Source organism: Leiobunum rupestre, chromosome 2, assembly GCF_980474605.1.
Source record: "Leiobunum rupestre chromosome 2, qqLeiRupe1.1.hap1, whole genome shotgun sequence".
NCBI classification, from domain to species: Eukaryota; Metazoa; Arthropoda; class Arachnida; order Opiliones; family Sclerosomatidae; genus Leiobunum; species Leiobunum rupestre.
The window spans coordinates 41961392-41981527 of NC_143385.1; the positions used below are offsets into that span (position 1 = coordinate 41961392).

The 20136-nt window shown below is 31.9% G+C and overlaps 1 protein-coding gene across 8 annotated transcripts in view; it reads left to right on the plus strand.

Moving 5' to 3' along the window:
• Nucleotides 1–20136, plus strand: part of LOC149957549 (centrosomal protein of 290 kDa-like) — a 118281-nt gene that overhangs the window by 5071 nt on the left and 93074 nt on the right. For 7 of the 8 annotated variants that reach the window (XM_090165617.1, XM_090165619.1, XM_090165620.1 and 4 more), the window contains exons 4-21: nucleotides 3775–3899; nucleotides 4601–4672; nucleotides 4844–4981; nucleotides 5633–5770; nucleotides 10481–10690; nucleotides 10775–10888; nucleotides 10959–11027; nucleotides 14236–14325; nucleotides 14609–14725; nucleotides 15062–15355; nucleotides 15418–15488; nucleotides 16454–16631; nucleotides 16868–16941; nucleotides 17587–17674; nucleotides 17916–18066; nucleotides 18158–18372; nucleotides 18711–18863; nucleotides 19344–19559. In XM_090165617.1, coding sequence (XP_090021743.1) covers nucleotides 3775–3899; nucleotides 4601–4672; nucleotides 4844–4981; nucleotides 5633–5770; nucleotides 10481–10690; nucleotides 10775–10888; nucleotides 10959–11027; nucleotides 14236–14325; nucleotides 14609–14725; nucleotides 15062–15355; nucleotides 15418–15488; nucleotides 16454–16631; nucleotides 16868–16941; nucleotides 17587–17674; nucleotides 17916–18066; nucleotides 18158–18372; nucleotides 18711–18863; nucleotides 19344–19559 — 2513 coding nt within the window. Of the gene's footprint in view, nucleotides 1–1899; nucleotides 1981–3774; nucleotides 3900–4600; nucleotides 4673–4843; nucleotides 4982–5632; nucleotides 5771–10480; nucleotides 10691–10774; nucleotides 10889–10958; nucleotides 11028–14235; nucleotides 14326–14608; nucleotides 14726–15061; nucleotides 15356–15417; nucleotides 15489–16453; nucleotides 16632–16867; nucleotides 16942–17586; nucleotides 17675–17915; nucleotides 18067–18157; nucleotides 18373–18710; nucleotides 18864–19343; nucleotides 19560–20136 lie in introns of all 8 variants that reach the window. The other variant, XM_090165621.1, reaches the window with a different exon arrangement.

The following is a 20136-nucleotide window of genomic DNA, read 5'->3' on the forward strand; positions in this document are numbered from 1 at the left end:
ACAAACCTTCCACAATTCTATCCTTAAATTTTTCATTTGCACTTTTTCTTTTCTTTTCTTTAGCGATAATAGGAACATTTCTAGATAAATAATAGTAAGAACAATTAGCAGAGGGTGTAACAAAAACTATTACTGTACATTAACTTACGGAGTTGAATTAGTCAGGCCCGTACTCCCAGATTTTTGCAGATTAGGAACATGGCTAGATAAATTATTTTCGAAACTAATTAGCAGATGATGCCACAAAGGTCTATCAGTATTTAATTTAACTTACACATTTGTATTGACTAGACCCGATCCTCCAGGTTTAGAAGGACTTTTCTTAGGTGAGCCTTGTTGAGAATTTTCATCACAACCAATAGCTGTATCTCCATATTTCACCCATAACTCATTGTCATCTGTTTAAGTGTATTGTTATATATAAATCTAAACATTGGCAATTTTTTAATAACAATAATTTAAGTATTTACCTGAAGAATCTGTGGATAAATTGTCAAAACACACATTTATAGGCCTATTTTGAAGCGGGATTGTTTTAAAAGAATGGCCCTCGGAAAATATTAGATCATAAGTGTGTGATGAAAATGCAGACATTTTATTAACTAAGAATCCGTTCACTGCAAAGAATGCAAAGCCATGGCGAAGATAACAAAATGCGCCGCCATGTGACTAGCACGAGGGTATGTTTGCTCCAATGAATTAAAAATATTTCCGGTTATAGAATTTTCCCCGCGAGATGGCGAGGGTAACGGTCATTTTTCGCTTATCGGCAAAGTGAAGGGTCCCTAAGCGTAGCTATTTATTAGTTCCATGGATGTACCGACAAAAAAATTTGCACCATTGAATCCCGAGCATCTTAACCTTTTTTTAAAAAATAAAATACAAAAAATTGGGCTCAGGGACCTATAATTAAAAAATCTCCAAATTTCTACTGGCAATATTTATAGATTTAGCTTTATCGCACTTCTTTCGGCTAAAATTACCAACATCATGGTTATTGATTTATAAAAGGGTTAACTTACTTCGAAATTTTCGAGTTCATTATCACAATAACAAGGATAATAAAAAATTCTTAGCACTCTTGTAGACTAGATTAATACTATAAACGGCATTTGTTTGGACCTAGGCTTAGCCAACAAGGTTAAAATCTGGGCATTAATTTATCTTCATCGTGCTATAAGAGAAGGGTTTCTACAAAAATTATATTATTGATTATTATGTAATAATAGAAAGTAAAATAATGGACTGACTTACTTTTAATTAATATTTGGTAATTAGATACGACGTGAAGCTCTCTAACTCGAACATTGCCCTAGGTTAAAAAAAAATATCCCTAACTCCCCCAGTAAATGACGTTATCGTGACGTGCCGGGACCCATCTCTAACAAGTTGGGCAAGCATAAAAAAATTATTAGAAAGAACTATTTGGTCCAGGGCTGCTTTCAACATATCCGCAACATGAAATTTCAATAAACCGAACGGCTATCAAAGGCGAAATTGTATAGTCAACGTTAACAATATAGGTGATGGGAGCGTAAAAAAAAACTTGTAGAGGTTAACGGTAATAGTTAGTGTAGGGAGCTGTTGGCTCGCGTGGCATGTAGGGCTTGCTACCACCCTCCTACGCATTGTAACCCGGCCACCCAGGGCCGTGCTTAGGGGTGGCGAGCCGGGCAGTCGCCCAGGGCTGCTAAAATTTTCCCATAGGGATGTATATACCGGAGGGCCTCTACACTCAGATTCGCCCATGCATTTCGCCCGGGGCTGCGAGACCTCTAAGCACGGCCCTGCGACCACCTGTTTAAAGGCATAATAAGTCGCTAGATGACTTTGGCCTAAGGTGGTGCCTGGGTATTAGCCAGCTGATTAAAAAAAATTATTTTTCATGGCGAACCGAAGAGCAATCCAACGAAGTAACACAGCAACAAGTAGCATCCACATCTAGCAAGCCGTAGCAGTTAACCCTGGTCTCGCCAAAAGGTATAGAGTCATATAGAGCAGTAATAATGGAGAACATCCAGAAAAATCGCACGGATGTTAACTCTCTTTACTTTATATCTTTAAAGGCCACTTTGTTGCTTATGCTTCAAGTTACTATGGTAATGCGCGCTTATGAGAAAAGTCTCTTAGATTCAGTTTTCAACATTACAACGTATAAAATTGTTCTAGTATTTTATCTAAAGTTAATTGTTAAATTCGTTCATCGTCAAGTCCTTCTAACGAAGCTAACCAACGAAGAGGTCACTCTATCATTTCAGAAGTGGAATATTTATCCAAAATAGCAATGGTTTTATGAGGAGAAAAGCAACCAGGCTTAATAGATGACAAAAAAAGCCCTATTCGAGGCAACGATTCATTTTATCAACATACATCCAACATCAGCTTAAAAGAAAAATGAAGTTGGAAGTGTTTAATGAGTGTAATTACGTGGAAGAAAGTCATGATAAAACAACAATGTCTGAAAATCAGCAGCATGTTGAAGAATTGTTTACAGATTTTTTACCTCCTTTTTACTGGTCTATATGTTGCTTGAAGGATGGTTTTAAAATCATGAAAGTTAAAGAAACTGGTGTGCCTTTGTTAGGTTTTACAATTGACCAATCTTTTAACATTCTATTTGAAGCTTTAGGCAGTGTGATAACTGATGAAATCATACTATCTGAATTTCCAAAACAAATTCAGACGCCACAAAAATTGAAAAAGCTATTAGTCAAATTGTGTACCTATAAAACATGCTGTGGAAATGGTAAAATTGAATATATGGAACTTTTATAATTCTTTACCTCCCGATGTACAAAGTGCTACAAATGTTTTGAAATTCAAAAAAACTATCAAACAAATGCTTTTAAGTACTGATATTTACAAGTATTGCTGACGGAATTTATTCTAATGATAGGGCTAATTCTTGGAACCTGTAAATTTAAATTAACTTAGTTTTATATAATATAGATATAGTTTATTTTTTTATTTTTTTCCTTTTTTTACTCTTGCTGTTTTATTTTAAATACTCATTATAACTAAATACCTAAAGGAGGGCTTACAAGTCGCAAGATGACTTAGCCCTCTAATCTCTGTAAAACATTTTTTAATAGAAAAATAAAAATTCAATTCAATTCAAGTTCATCCGATGGTTTTATCTGTTCCATCACCAACAGTGTTCATAGCAGAAAGTGCATTCTCCTTGTAAGAGAAACTAATAGAAAAAGGTGTTTCTACGGTACTAAGCAAAGAGCATGTTTCAGAGTACTATAAAACTCTTTTTAGAAATCTTAGTAAGATTGAGCTCATAGATACTCTTAAAGAGTCAAGAAAAAATGAATTTAAGCTTAAAGGGAAGATTAAGAGACTAAGAATTAAACTACTTTAAAAAGATTATTACCTACTGATTTTTTTTGTTATGGCTCTTGAATTATAATGTAATATTTTATAAATAAAGCATTGTAGTATGGTTTTACCAATAAGCAGAAGTATTCATCACATCATGGCTAAACATTTGCAGGCAATACAAATTTGCCTGTATGGAAAATGTTTGAAGTTTTCCCAATTGCTTTTTTCTTTCCAAATGTATGAGTCATGAAGACACTTATTTCATGCTAATAACATCAGCAGTATAGGGAGATACTTACCACCAAAATATTTATCTTGCTATCATTGTAAAAATATCTCAATAGGCTACCTGTCCTTTATCATAGATTTCATCCGTTTAGATAGTTTTATACACTAATGAAGCAAACATTTAATAGAAAAACTATTTTGTAATTTTTCATTTAATAGAGGAAACGTTTATCTTTCCTTCTGACCGCATGATGGCACCAATTGATTGGAATGAAATTTTGAACTGTAACGTTGAAGAGATTAGTGATGATATTGCAGATTACTTTTACAAGAAAATTATAAAGGTTATGTATTTTTTGAATTATGAATAATTTAACTAATTAATACTGGCAATCTAAATGAGTCATTCTATACATATCTAGCAATTAATCCATTCTTATAAAACAAGTATTGTTCATACAATATAAATTTTGGTATTATTACTAGTGAAAATGAGGGCATTTCCATTTTTACTGCATACATATATTGTGAAACGTACTGCTGCATTATATTTGAACATTTGTAGTTGAACACCGCCATGAAATGGAAACTATTAAAGTTTTATAGGGAAGGGTAATAGAAATTAGGAAAGACTTATTATAATTTGGAAATATAAATTCCAAATATTTTCTATGGGGATATTATACAGTGGCATACTTATATTTCTTATTGTACCAATGATAATCTTGATATATTAGTTGAGGATGAAAATTACAACAATATTGAGTGAGTTTTATAAATTGATCATTATTTGTATTTTTAATCACTATGGAAAATTGAAATAAAAGTTTTCTGGTAAATTTTTAAAATTTTGGTAATCTTTGTTTATTATCTTAATTGTAATTAAAAAGGGTTAGGTTAAATAATAGTGTAACGAACCATTTGCACTAATGAGTTATGATGTTTTGTAAACACAAGTATTTGTACTGGGTCAGGACCCTTTGAACCTATATTGCCGGTACTATAAAAATATTTACTTAGAATTTTGAAATTTCGTCTTTTTTAGTTTGGATCTATTAATGAAATTGACTCAGAAAAGCTCAAAAAGCTTTTCTTGATCACTAAAAACATTCTTCAGGTATGATATATTGAGTTGTAGATCTTTGCTATGCTTATGGGGTAGGGCCAGATTCCTGTGTTTCGCCCCCTCAAAGTCGCCAAATTGATACTGACTGGAAGGTTTGAAACACAAGAACTACAGAAAACTCTCTCTTGACAGAAAATAAATTATATATTTTTTCCCTCTTAGTTGAAAGGTCTTCAAGCTGAAGTAGCTATGGAAGAACTTGAACAAATGGCCAAAAACCAAGGGCGGCTAAGTGCCCGTCGAGAAAAGGAACTTGTTGCTGAAATAGAAGATCTTCAAGTTCAAATACAGAATTTCAAGGTAATTTTCGCCTTAGGCCATAATTCAATTCAATTCAATTATTTTATTTATATTTTTAGGTTTTCTTAACAAGTTTTTTTTGGGCTAAGTCACTATTGACTTGTAAGCCCGCTTTGTTTGTTACATTATATTAAAGGACACAAATACATAATACATTTAACAAAAAATAAGAAATAATAATATTAAAATTAGATATACATAAAGTAAAGTTTTTTAACATTTTAAAACATTTAAAAGGGATAGAAGAAAAAATACACTTTTAATTAAAATATAATTGATGTAAGATCATTTATTTATAAGGGGTATCAAGGTCATCCAGATATTAAGTTGAAGACTTCATCCCCTAGCAGAAAAGATTTGAGTTTGCGTTTAAAGAGGTAATATTTATTATTGATTCCAATCCTTTCCGCCAGGAAGCTGAAGAGCTTCACTCCACTATAATATATGGATGCAATTTTTTTGCTAGTTCCACACTGTGGGAGGATAAACAAATTTGTCATTCTAGTATTTTTAGGGTTTGGGTTGTAATATTTTCCTTTTTCCATAATAGTCTTTATATAGGAATAACATGGATAAATAGTCATATAGTTGTAAAATATTTCCATTACTCTAATATTGCACAATGCTTAAGTATATTTTTTGTTTTCTTAGAGCGAAGGGAATCTTAGTAATTCTGTACTAAATTCCAGCTTGAAAATTGAGGAGTTGGAAAAAGAAAATAATACATTGAAGAATGACCTTAAATCCTTCAAGTCTGAGCTTTCAAAGTCTAAGAAAGAGTTAGATAAAGTATGTTTAAAATAATCTCAATTCCTTCTAGATATGTAGTGCAGAATTATGAGCAGAAATAGTTAATATAAACTTCGTCTAAATCTGTAAAATAATAATTAAACGCGGTTTTGGGTTTTTTTTCCCGAGGGGAAAGGAGGAATATGCTTGGAACATTTCCATTGAAAACCGCTATAATACGATGGAGCTGCGCGTTTATGTACATCCCCAGCAAAACTGCGTCACCTCTGACGTTTTTTGAATTGTTGTTCCCCCTGCCAAGCTCCCCTTTCTGTTCCTTTAAGGTGAAGTATCCTGACTATATATAACTAATTTAGATTATTTACAAAATACGCCACCAAGTGGATACAATGAATCTTTTCAATTTAATCAGAGGGTAAATCCTTGTCAAATCACCCGATTTCAAGAAAAGTTCCCACGGCACCATTTATATTATAGACCTTTTGAGTAGGAAAGCCAAATTTTTAGCTCTGAAATCGAAGTATTTTTGAAGATACGAATTTTTTAAATAACCTTGCAAGTAGTCGAGTGTTTTGAAAAGTACAATTTTGTCATTTTTGAGCATCGATATCTAAAGGTCGGTTAATATCACGTAGATGTAATTTTTTATAACGATTTTACTGGTGGTAAAGATAACATATAATCATTACGAGGTTCGAAAATAGTGTCGTTAATTTTATAAAAATCGGCGAATTTGCCATCAAAATTCGCATTACAGGTAAACAGACCAACTTCGTCGGTCTTTAAGACATCGAAAGAAATTTTTTAAATTCATTAATCGACCTAAATAGGATGAAATTAAGCCGTGGAATATAAAAAAGGAACCAGAATTACTAGCGGAACTATACTTTTGGAGTTATAGGTGTTCAAATGTAACGTTTCTGTCAAAATTGGGAAAACATGGTAGTGAATAGTCGCGTTTTAGGCAATGTCGGACACTGAAACACAAAATAATGTTGATACCATCTGAAAGTACAGAATTCATTATATAACATATGAAATTTTCATCTTGTGTTTCCAAGTTGTTCAAGGTCAAACGTTAAGGTCAAAACGGACCCGATTTTTAAAGCTTAAAACTGAGCACTCCACGTCAAATCAACCAGGCCCATACCACTCAAGTCACCGAATTTGATTAAATTTTCTGGGCAGGTGTTGTTATGGGTAAAACTAACCCCTGTACAGCTAAAGTGCTGAAAAAAGTTTATTTGGAAGTTATAGGATAAAATAATTGTTTTGCGATATTCCAAAAATCCGTTGCACCCAAAGAATAAAATAGCTATAACTTCGGCAGTGGCATAGCGAGGGTTTGTGGTGCCCTGGGAAAATCTCTTGAATGGCGCCCTTTTTGCTTTAAAAATTCCTAAAATGTAACTTCGTTCCTTGATCAAAAGGTCGCCAAACAGTTTCTGGCGCCCCTTAATGAGTGTCGCCCTCCCCTGAACTTCGGTTCTTAAAGAGATAAAAACGTGATCAATGACTTATTTTAAAGGTAATGAAACCCTTAACACATCATATTATTATTTTAAAAATTTTGTAAAACTTTTGAAAAAATTTCAATTTGAAACTTAGATCTACCAAATAGCTATATTTAAAAAAAAAAAAAATTGGCCTCTCGACTTACTTCGTCATATTATATTCTCTGTTAAAACATTTTCATGGAGGGCGTAACTTTTAACAAAGTTACAACCACATTACGGTACGCAGGAAGAGTACATTTTGGAGGTTTAAATGCCAATTTTACGAAATATTTCGTTATAACTCGGAAACGATTCACCCTAAGGACTTGCGGCTGGTCCCATTTGAATCGGCACTAAACAATACGTTGACCCTGGCCAAATTCTTGATATAACCTTTCAATTGTTATTGAAATTTCCATAAAAAACACATTTTGGATGTACTTTTTGTCCGAAACTATTAGTCCTAAAACAAACTACTGAAACGATACCAAACTCGACCCAATTCCTAAATTTGTTTTTTTAGAAAAAAAAACAAGTAATTCAGTGCAAATTCGGTATTAACTCAGAAACGGTTGGTAGCACTCGACTCAACGTGAAAACTACCATCCAGTACAACACCAAACACGGTCCAATTCGTTGGTCACAAATTTTGGGGGAAACTGCCCCACTTGCCACCTTTGTCCCCTCCCAAATTATGTTGTGTATACCGCATCACTGCAGACTAATCAGATCCTCAAATGGGCGTTTATAAATAAACCCCTCTCTGACTGTCTTGCCCCCTGTTGAAAAATGCCGCCAGATCTATGAATAGAAAATTCACAGCTTTGGCAGTATGAAGGGAAACCATAGACAGACGAGTTATATGTCCAGTCGCAACAGCACAAACTCTATAATCGGCTTTAATGACCTTTTATTTAAAGGACTATTAGACACCAAAATTGAATTTTTAGGCCATATTGCAAGTTGGTACCAATTTTGTTGTTGAGCTACCCTCTTTTACCATTTTATCATATGTAAGTGTGCCGAAAAGAACGTCTTCTCAATGAGACCTTGTTCACAGGATATGACGTAATTGACGTAACTTTCCAATTGATGATTGCTTTTTTTGTCATCAAAACCAGGTCTGGCGGGGAGGGAAGGAAGTTAAACTGCTTTTGCGCGTAATTTGTTCGTGATCTTTTTTGTGGCTGTGAAACAAGGTCTCATTGATATTTTTAATACAGAGATGTTATATATTGGCATACTTATGAGTAATTATGTTACATATGTCCGTACTAACCGTGCAGTAACATTTTGCTAGTAATTCCAAAAGTAATAAAATAATAACATTTCAATTTTTATATCTCATGAAGTAAATAAAAATAACACCCGAAGGAAAAATAAATTTAAAAGTGCTTGGAGGGGGGGGGGGGGGTACGGTAATTTGGTTGTAACTTCCTTAAACGTTAATTCCCCAAGAAAATGTTTTAACAGATTATGTATTATGTCAAAATAAGTCGATAGAGGCCAAAAATTAATTTTGCTAAATTTAGCTATTTTGGGGATCCGCGAATAACTTACTTCCAAGTTTCAAATTTCCAGATATTTAAACCTTTTATTTTTTAATAATTATAATATGGTGTGTTAAGGATTTCATTACCTTTAAAATTAGTCATCGATCACATTTTTATCTCTCTTAGAACTGAAGTTATAGCTATTAATTCTTTGGGTGCAACGGATTTTTGGAAACAAATATTTTATCCCATAACTTCCAAATAAACCTTTTTCAGCACTTTTGCTGTATAGGGGTTAGTTTTACCCATAACAACAACTGCACAGAAAATTTAATCAAATTCGATGACTTGAGTGGTTTGGGCCTGGTTGATTTGACGTGGAGTGCTCAGTTTTAAGCTTTAAAAATCTGGTTTGTTTTGACCTTAACGTTTGACCTTGAACGACTTGGAAACACAAGATAAAAGTGTCATATGTTATCTAATGAATTATGTACTTTCAGATGGTATCAACATTATTTTGTGTTTCACTGTCCGACATTGCCTAAAACTATTCACTACCATGTTTTCCTGATTTTGAGAAAAACGTTACATTTGAACTACTATAACTCCAAAAGTATAGTTCCGCGAGTAATTCTGGTTCCTTTTTTTTATTAATTTCAACCTATTTAGGTCGATTAATTAATTTAAAAAAATTTCTTTCGATGTCTTAAAGACCGACGAAGTTGGTCTGTTTACCTGTAATGCGATTTTTTATGGCACATTCGCCGATTTTTATAAAATTAACGACGCTATTTTCGAACCTCGTAATGATTACTTAATTATCTTTACCACCGGTAAAATCGTTATAAAAAATTCCATCTACGTGATATTAACCGATCTCTAGATATCAATGCTCAAAAATGACAAAATTGTACTTTTCAAAACACTCGACTACTTGCAAGGTTATTTTAAAAATTGGTATCTTCAAAAATACTTCGATTTCAGAGCTAAAAATTTGGCTTTCTTGCTCAAAAGGTCTATAATATAAGTGGTTAAAGTTTAAACGAAATCGAAAATGGTGCCGTTGGAGCCATCGGGTGATTTGACATGGATTTACCCCAGAGTCATGTAGCAGCAAACACGTATAGTGCTTACCATTTTGCTGCTCTTAGCGGTCTCGGATATCTCCAAAAAAAGAAACATCATCCATTGGGAAAAAAGGAGCAGCCCCGAGACAGATTAACATTTTCCATTGACCCTGTTGCTTCCTCATGGATTGATCTGAGCTGCTCCATTTCGATAGGCAGAATGAATTTTCAGATCGCTTGCTTGGATTGCCAATGGAATATAAATTTAACACTCTTTTGCTTGGTAGCAGGTAATACGCCGCCCTGTTTAATATTTGTATTTCATTGTGAGTGGCTCTATCTTGCACCCATGCCACCTCAGAGCTAAAACCTTCAAATCTGAATCAATCTTGGAGCAGTCCCAATGGGAAACGCTGAATTTTCATCAACTGGTAGACACTTTTTGAGTTTTATAAAAACAAATCGTCTGCAGTAAATATCATGTCGCTGTGTTTGTGTTAATCTAGTATGTAGAATGGTATCAATTTATAATATTTTTAACATTGTTTTGTGGTCTTTTGGAGATTGCAATGTCTAATGAAATGCACAACTTCACGATTGAAAAGTCTATTGTAGAAATATCATTATTTGTATAGCCCTAGATAATATAAAGTTTTGGATATTTTTAAATATTAACTTCATTTTCCATTGTAGGCTATTCAACTTGTTGATAAATATGAAGGAGAACATATTTTATCTATTGAAGAAGTTGAAAAGTTAAAAGATGAGTTGGATCAATGTAAATCATTGACCAAAAATTTAGAACACACTAAAATGGAATCAAACAAATTAAAGGAGAAAGAACTTCTCACCAAAATTAAGTCCAAGAATTCTGATATTCATCAGTTACTTGGTGATGTTAAAGTACGTACAATTTAAATTTTTTGAATACTATGCTAAATGAATTATAATCTCACATTCGATCGATGAACAATATCTATAACTTAGGTTTTGGAAACTGAAAATTCAGAGCTAAAACATCAAAAGTGTCAGCTCCACGAAAAATTAATTGAGGCAGTTGATGAAATGGATAAAATAACCAAGGATTACATTAAATTGAAAGTAAGTGGGCTCATTTCATGTTTTAAGAAAATGTTTCAAGATATTTTAATTCACATTTTCTTGGTGTAAGGGAGCATTTGATTCATCAGAATCTCACGCACATAAGCTTATGGAGCGAAGCAAGATCTTAGAGAATGAAGTAATAAGTTATATTTTTCATTTTGTGCATAGATAAATTTTACTTATTCATTTATATGTCTTCAGGAAAGTAAAGGGTCACTCGTATAAAGAAACACGGTCAAAAAATTTTTTAATTAATTATTATCATTATTGGTAAATTAAAAGGTAGTATGAAATAAATGAAAAAATGACTGCTATAAAGTGCTACGTCTTCTTTATTAACGTAACTATAGCTTCTATTAAACCTAGTGGCAGAAATGTGAACCTTTTTCATGCTCCATAAATAAAGAAGTTCATTCTTCCTCGAAGTCAGCAAAGCTTTATTACCAATAAATTTTCTAAGATATATTTTTTGATCTTGTAAAACAAATTTTTATATTGCAAAACAAAGTTTGGTACATTTGCAGTCAAGGGGACGTTCCATGTTGTAACCGAGGGGCAGGTCACTTCCATTTTGGGTGCGTCTTAATCATAGTAAAATGATTAAATCAGGGTAATCAAGATTAGAAAATCTAATCACGATTTAAACGAGATTTAATCATTCTAATCATGATCTAATCTTTATAATTAGATTTAATCTTTTTAATTAGATTTAATCATTTTAATTAGATTTAATCATTTTAATTAGATTTAATCATTTTAATTAGATTTAATCATTTTAATTAGATTTAATCATTTTAATTAGATTTAATCATTTTAATTATATTTAATCATTTTAATTAGATTTAATCATTTTAATTAGATTTAATCATTTTAATTAGATTTAATCATTGTAATTAGAATTAATCATTTTAATTAGATTTAATCATTTTAATTAGATTTAATCATTTTAATTACGATTTAATCATTTTAATTACGATTTAATCATTTAATTACGATTTAATCATTTTAATTACGATTTAATAATTTTAATCACGATTTAATCATTTAAAAAAATCAAATCAAAATCAAATCAAATATTTTAATTCTTTTTAGGTTTGTCTAAGGTATTAGAGGGCCGAGTCTTCATGCGACTTATAGCCCTCATTTTACAAGTATATCATAAAATAACAAAAACAGAAGTAAATATAAATTTAAAAAACGATTAGTAAAATATTTAAAACAGTTAGTATTTTGTTAAAAAAACTTAACAGAATTTCGTGAAATTTTAATTTTAATTTAACATTTCTCTTTTAAAAAATCTTTTCATCGCCGACTATGTTTTTAAATCTTTGAAATTATTATACATATGATTAAACATTTTTAAGTCCCGTGTAAAAAATAGAGTTGATTTTTTTTGTTGTGTTACAGAGCGGCGGTGTTATTGCTGTTTTTGCTCTTGTAGCGGTTTTAATAGCATTTAAAACAAACATTGGCTTAACATCAAATTTTAAGTTTTTATAAATAAAGTTTAAACAGGAATACTGGTAGATTTGTTTTATATTTAATAGTTTACTTTTTTCGTATAATGGTTTAGTAGCGGATATTGGTTTTAAATTGTATATGCTTCGTAAGGCACGTTTCTGTAATACAGTTATTCTTTTTATGTTATTACTAGAGGTATTTCCCCATGCCACTATTCCAAAAAAAAAAACTGTAGTAAAGTTTAAACAAAATAGCTCTTGGAAAAAAGTCGTTACATTTTTTGATTACATACGAGGCGCTAGCCAGTTTTTTACTAATATAATTTATATGATCATTCCAATTTAATCGGTGATCAAACACAACTCCAAGGTACTTATATTTTAACACGCATTTAATTTCTACACCTTTAATTTTAATTGTACATATATCATCGCGGATAATTTTACCAGCGTTCGAGAAGATCATGTACTCAGTTTTTAATTTATTTAGTTTAAGGCCGTTATTTTCCAACCATATATTTATTAATTGAAGATACTCATTTGCAGTTTTAATAAGATAGTCTAAGTTACAATTTTTTATCAGAAGTATGGTATCATCTGCATATAAAGTTAGAAGTTTTGTGGGAATAGTATCATTTTAATCACGATTTAATCATTATAATCAGTCAAATCGAGAATTTATCATTAAAATAAAAACTTAAGTACTATTTAATCATACTAATCACAATATAATTTTTTTAATCAGGATTTAATCATTTAATCATGATTACACGCGATTTAATCAACTTAAATGTGATTAAATTGAATTTAATCAAAATAATCACGATTAAATTGGATTTAATCTATTGAGGGGTGCTTTGTTAATCAAGGAAGTGACCTGCCCCTCTATTTGAGGGTGTTTCAGGCGGTGCTTGAACCACCTCAAACATTTCTGGAGCGCCACCTAGAATTCCCAAAAGGTGCCACCTAGAATATAAGAATTTTTCTGATTCTCTTGGCGAAACGTTTCTTTGATTTTTTTAAAAATGCTTCCTAAGAATGGCATCAAAAACTTCATTGGGCCTAGTCAGCCTCGATGTTACAACTTTTCAAGCCTTTTTGGGAGGGGGGTTCCCTTCCCTTTCCATCCCCCTCAGTGAGACGCCCCTCACCAGGGCTTGAGCGCCATAAATTTTGAAATCCTGGCGATGCCACTGATTTGAGCTAAAATATTTTATCTTTGATGGTTCTAAATTAGCTCCCATTTTCTACTTTATAAGATTAAATGTAATTTGACATAAGTATGTCCCAATTGACAACAAGGATCTAACCGAGCCTCAGCCTCGGCCATTTAGAAGACCCTCAGCCTCGGCCCGAGGGTATTCTAATTTTAGCCGAGGAACCAAGGATCCTATGAGTTTATTAAAAACTCTAATTACGTCTCAGTTTGAACAGCAAAACTATATTTTTCCGTGGATCATCCTTGAGCAGGAACCCTGGATGCCTTTTGCGGTCTGGCGTCTGTTTCGATCGCGTTGAGACTCAAAATTCTTATGTTTTACCAAACCAATTAAAATAACGGGACGGTTTACTTTATTTTTAAGGGGAGGGGAGGGTACCGTGGGAATCATTGAAGGGGTGCATTGAGACTTGAGAGGAACGCTAAAATTCGAATCAACACAGAAATTCGGTAAAATTCGTTATTTTTAGGCTTGTTTTTTTACATACGAGTTAGCCTCCGCCTCGGTGCCGAGGCGAGCATTTTTAAGCCCTCAGCCCGAGGTAGTTTTTCGACCCTTGTTCGAACCTTGCCTGACAACTTTCAGGCTACTCCACTGTCCATTCACAATATTAATAGAAAATATATTCATTTATTATTGTAATAATATAATTTTGATTACATAGATTGAAGATCTTACAAATCAGCTGAACTGCAAATCTAAAAAGGATGAAGAACTTTTGGAGAGTGTTAGTAGGCGTGTGGAGGAATGGAAGGTATTGTTTATAGTTTTCCTTTAACACTAAAATGCTTATCTAACCTATAGAATGGAAATTAGGTGTGCAAATATAAGCGTTGATATTTTAACAGCAATGTAATGAATTTAGCTAATCAAGTGTATTTTTCTTGTGAAAGGTTGATAACTTACTCCTACAGTTCTTTCTAAGTATTTTAAAATAATTAAAAATTTTATAGATGTTCTTTCCTAGTTAGACAAACCTACTATATGCTGTTACTTGATATGCTTACTAAGCTTTTACTTTAATATGTTTAATTTAGAATATTTTGAAAAGTAAAGAGTCTGAGATGTCAAATTTACAACAACTTGTAGCTCAACTGCAATCGCAGTTGGAACTAAGTGGGATAAACTATTCTGAAATTTCTTGTCTAAAGCAGGTATGAGCAATTTTAATGCAACAGCTATTTTATTTTGAAATGGGCATATCGCTATTCAAGCTGTTTACTTAAAGAATGAAAATTACATAATTGCAATTATTATGAAAGTTATTTCACAGTCATGTTTTACCACAATTATAGCGGAGATTTGATCATTTGTTTATACGGGTGTAGTAAAGATAATATTTATAATGATATTCAAATTGTTTAGCCCTGGTTTGTTTCCCTTGTTGGGTAGAAGCCTATTTCTCTCACCTAGTTTTTACTTTTTGAGAGACCATAAAATAATTAGTTTCTTATTTTTATAACCTATAAATCAACAATTGTTCCGTATAGGCATTGATTGATCGTGATGCTCAGATTGAGGTATTGAAACAACAACTTCAGTTGGCAACGCACGACCTAGAAGAAAATAGCAAGCTTTTGAATGAGCTTAAATTGAATAAAAGTGATGTTCCGTTAAGTCCTGGAAGCCGGTTGGCTAGTATGATAGAGGCCCAGAATGAACTGCGAGAGAAATCTTTTACTCTAGAGAAACTAAAGAATAAACTCAAAGTGATTGAAATGGAATGCAAATCGAAAGATCAAGAGCTAAGTGATGCTTTAACTAGAATGAGACTCTATGAGATTGTAAATATTATGTTACATAAACTTTTATTATGTTATGGATTTTAATTTCTTATTCTATTTAGGGAGAGTATGGGTTGTCAGAAGCAGTATCAGAGATAAAAGATTGCAAAAACCAAATGAGATTACGCAACACGTAAGAATTATTTACCCTTTAAATTAATGCACTGAACATAATGTAGTATGGAGTGTTTTAGGGGGTGCTTGAACCACCTAAAATATATCTGAAGCCCCACCTAAAATATTCGAATAACTTCTCCAGTAGCACATTCCAAAAATCATACATTGCAAAACGAGTAGATGTGTGGAAATTATTACTTTCATAAATACTAATTTATCGGGTACATTAAGGACAGTGATGTTTACAAACTTTTAAAAATATCGCGAATAAAATGTTTTCTGTTCTTAAAATGTTTAGTTGTATTCCATTTATTTATTGGTTCATTTTAAACTCCTTCTACATATAATTAAGGAAACTTTTTGATATTTTGGATAACACGATACCCTGGTGTAAGATGCTTAAGTGGTCATGAGCTTAGAAAAATTAGAACAAAAAGTCTTAATTGTGAAAACAAAAATACAATAAATAAGAGGTATCAAAATTTCTTAAAAAGTTTTGGATATTCAGAAGATATGATCATTTTATCAGTGGTGTGGTGCAGTGGTTAGAAGAGGCGCCGGGTTCCAACCCAATTTGTGGCACTGTTAAAACTCTGAACAACTCCTGTGTTGAGTTTTCCCATTCTATAAAAAGGTTTTAGGTTAACCATAATATCTATTGTACCATAGTAACCCAGCCACGAATTTAAAGGCATTAAAGGTTTCTAGCATACTTTGGCCTAAAGTGGTACCTTCGGTTTTTGCCTAGCTAATTATTATTATTATTTATGTTAGTGAACTTAAGGATACCAAATTGCTCTTAAACATGAAAAATCTTGCTGAAATTATTTTCCCACTTTGAGTATTCATAATGCCTTAACTGTGGTAATTTAGTAATAAGAAAAAGTTGCTTGATTGTGCTGTGTTAATTTTGGGTAGGCAAACGACAGACAACTTTACAGATATAAAATACCAGTACCTTAAATTATATTTATATTTTAGGCAAATAGAGGAATTGACACAGCAGATTAATGAGGCAGATTTGCAGCTTGGAGAATTGTTTGAAGAGAACAATATGCTAAGAGTGAAGTCAAATATGAGTCCCAGAAAAGGTTTTTCTTATGTTTCAAAACTTGGAACAGTACAGAGCTATCCTGCTTCCCAAAGGCTTCAACAAAAGGTATTGATACTATTGGGTTTTGTGAATACAAATTCCTTCACAATTTACTTATTGTAGATTTAAACTAAATTTCAATGTTTATTTATGATTAAAATTCCTTTAATTATTTGGTTGTGCATAAACCTATAGATTAGATTTGTTACCAGGAATTTAAAAATTCTCAAAGATTACATTTTTAAATACCTGAATGGCACTGTAATATGTTGTTAACAATATTAATTAATTTATTGTTATAGGTTGAGGCTCTTGAAGAGGAAAACATTGAGTTAAAGACGTCTCTGCATAAATTAAAGATGTGTGACAGTAAAAGGTACAGCATAAAAGACTATTTAAAAAATTATTTCTTCATATTTTTTGTATTGCAAGGAAATTAAAAAATTAAGATGAGAACCATTATGCCCTTATTTTATGATTACTTTTATTTGTACAAATAAAATAATTAAAATTATTACTGATTAAATTAGGTAAATTAAACAAGTTCTAAACCACCTCATTTGTTAACAATTGTGAAATTGGGAGTTTATTTGGCCTAAAAGTTACTCTCAGAAATCAACATTCTATTTGACCCTCTGAGTTAGGAGAATTCATTGTAATGAAAAATGGATTGTGTTTTGTTCCTTTGTTTAATTTCATGAAGAAAATTATATGTAACATAATTCGTATGCCACAAAAGCATTTTCTTTAATGAAACCTTGTTCACGGGATATCCATAATAGTGAAGCGGATTTGGAATTCCTTGAGCGTTTCTGACTTTGAGAATTTTGTTTAGCTTGTGCCTCACGATCATGTGATTTTGTTTCCATGTTAAACTTTTCAATAGCCCAAGGATTATAATTTTTGAATTTTTGTGTCCGCTTGTTGTATGTTCCGTGTGAAACAAGGTCTCATTGAAATTTTATTTTACATATGTAAATTGTATTTCAGTAGCCAATTGTAGCTTTCAATTTTATTAAAGGACATTTCAGTCAAATGAAGCTTTATCACAACCCAATAAAAAGAACAAGGTTCAAAGTGATGATTTAAAAGTTGAAACTTCTTTGAATGTAAGTAGAATATAAAGTTAGGCTAATTACAAATGTTACTATGGAACCAGTGTTCTCTCTAAGCCTTGCACATGTGGTAGTTTCGATATTCGAGTTTTTTGTGTACATATGTTTAGGCTTCTGGTATAAAAAATTTCAGGGAAAATTGATAAAGACTTTTGAGGATTTATTTTTTTGCTATAAAAACATTTTATTTAGTGTAACTTTTCAATTTGTATACGTAGTTTTTTTTTCTTCACAGAGGGATGAATTAGATAGTGTTTTAGAGACAATTGAGAAAGTACGTGTTGAAAACAATGATTTGAGGATTCAGTTATTAAATTTTGAAAGAGAGAACAAAAGTCTTTATCTGGGAATGAAGGAGATCTTAGAAGCGCTTCGTGAGCAAGATGGTAAGAGTTCTTGTAATTCAAATTGGGAATTTAGCTGTCAAAAGCTTAAGGCTTTGGTCGACAAGTCAATAAAAAGAAGTACATTTTTTAGGAAAAGCTGATGCTATTTTAAAATGCCCTTCTCTCGAAAAACTTGTTCAAGCAATTGACGTTCAAGATCTTGCTGGTAGATTTGATCCTATTTGGATTTTAAAAAGTCAAATAGATCAACTTCATGGTCAAAATGAATCTTTGAGAAGTGAATTAAAATTTACTAGAAAACAAGCTCTTCTATATTTAAGTAAACTGTCAAAAGGAGATCAAAAAGTATGTGTTTGATTTTTTTTCTTAAAAGACCCAAGATTTGGGGTTAAATGTAATTAATTATCTCAGCAAGCTTTTTTGTTTCAAATTTCTTTGAATATACATTTTTTAACACCGTAATTAATTATTATTTTGGGATATCAGTTTGTTCTATTTGGTTCAGTCAGGCCCAAAATAGACTTAGAAACCATCTTTTGTTGGCATCATCGCCAAAAAGGGTTGTAAAACCAATTATCCCAAGAAATCAATATAAACATAGGCCATAATATTTTTTATTATGTTACTTATGATGGTGCAAGTGCAAAGAAAAAATTTTAAGGTTATTTAATTTCTTCATTTAGATAAATTTACATGAAAATGAAGCAATTTCCAATTACTCAGATCTACTCAAATCAAATAAGTCACTAACAAGTGAAGGTAATGAATATGAGAAACATGATGATGTACCTAGAGAGGATCACAATATCACAATTTCACCAGAAGGAACAGATTCTGTAAGCATGTACTTGATTTTGATTAACAAATCCCTACTAAAATGTTGCTTATATGCTGAGGATAGTAGTAATAAAATATCTCTTCACTCCTATTAGACCTTAATTAATTAATGTTGCCATTTTGTGAAACTCAATGGTGCCTCATATGTTTGGATTACCAGCAACATCCTCATTAATATTATTTGTGATACTAATTTATAACAGCTATTGATTGATTTTTAGTTGATTAGTTTTTGATTTTTATGTCATAACTCAAGCCTGGTTTTATGGAAATTGGCTTCTTTAGTTTTACGAGTGTAAATACTAAATGTAGTGTTACAATTGAAACTAATGAATTGTGAAAACACAGAGAAACTCCCATATGCATGACAGTAATTAATGAAGATGTCACTTCAAAGAATGGAAGGGGGATAATTAAATAAATAAAATAAATTTCATTCATGAGGTATTTAATAAATATTAAATCGCATTTACTTTTAGGTGATAAGTAATAGATCTGACGTGGACATTAGTGAAGGAGAAGTTATGAGAACACCAACTCATGCTTTAATTGATTTTTCAAGCAAGCCTACTTTGTATCAAAATTTGTTATGCGACTGGGACAAATTTCATGAAGAGAAACGACTTTGGAGAGATGAAGTGGAAGCAGATCTGCAAATAAGAGAAACTCTTAAAACAAGACTTGAAGCCTATGAGGTACTTACAAGTTTTTATTTATAAACTGTTGATCTGTAGTAGAGATTTGTAATTTTTATTATCAAACAAAGTTCCCCCTTTTTAAGCCTTGGATTCTTCACCATAAAGACATGATCAATTTGGATAAAATTTAACTTGACAGAAGGATATTGCATATGATAAGAAATATTTGAGAGGTAGACATGTCTTATTAACTTGTCTATTCATGGCCCCATCACCGTGTGTAGCTAAATTTAAATGCTTCTTAAGAAAGCATCTACCAATTGATAATATCTAGTTAGGTGACTTGCAAATGATGTTTGGGAGTTGCGGGTTTCTTCAAACCTAGTATTATTCCATTAGTAGTTGGTAGCGACTGGGGTTTCGGGATACAGAGCCAGCGGAGTATTGTTGGTTTCAGTGAATAAATAGTGCAGACATATTCAAAATTAAACTTAGCTTTTTTATGATTTCCAACTAATTACATTTTATATTAAAAGTGGCTAGTGGTAACAATCAGTGATTCGCCAAGCAAGGAGGCCATCGCAACCTGATCAGTCAACATATAATCAGTAGGAGTGTCCCCAATCATCAAAGG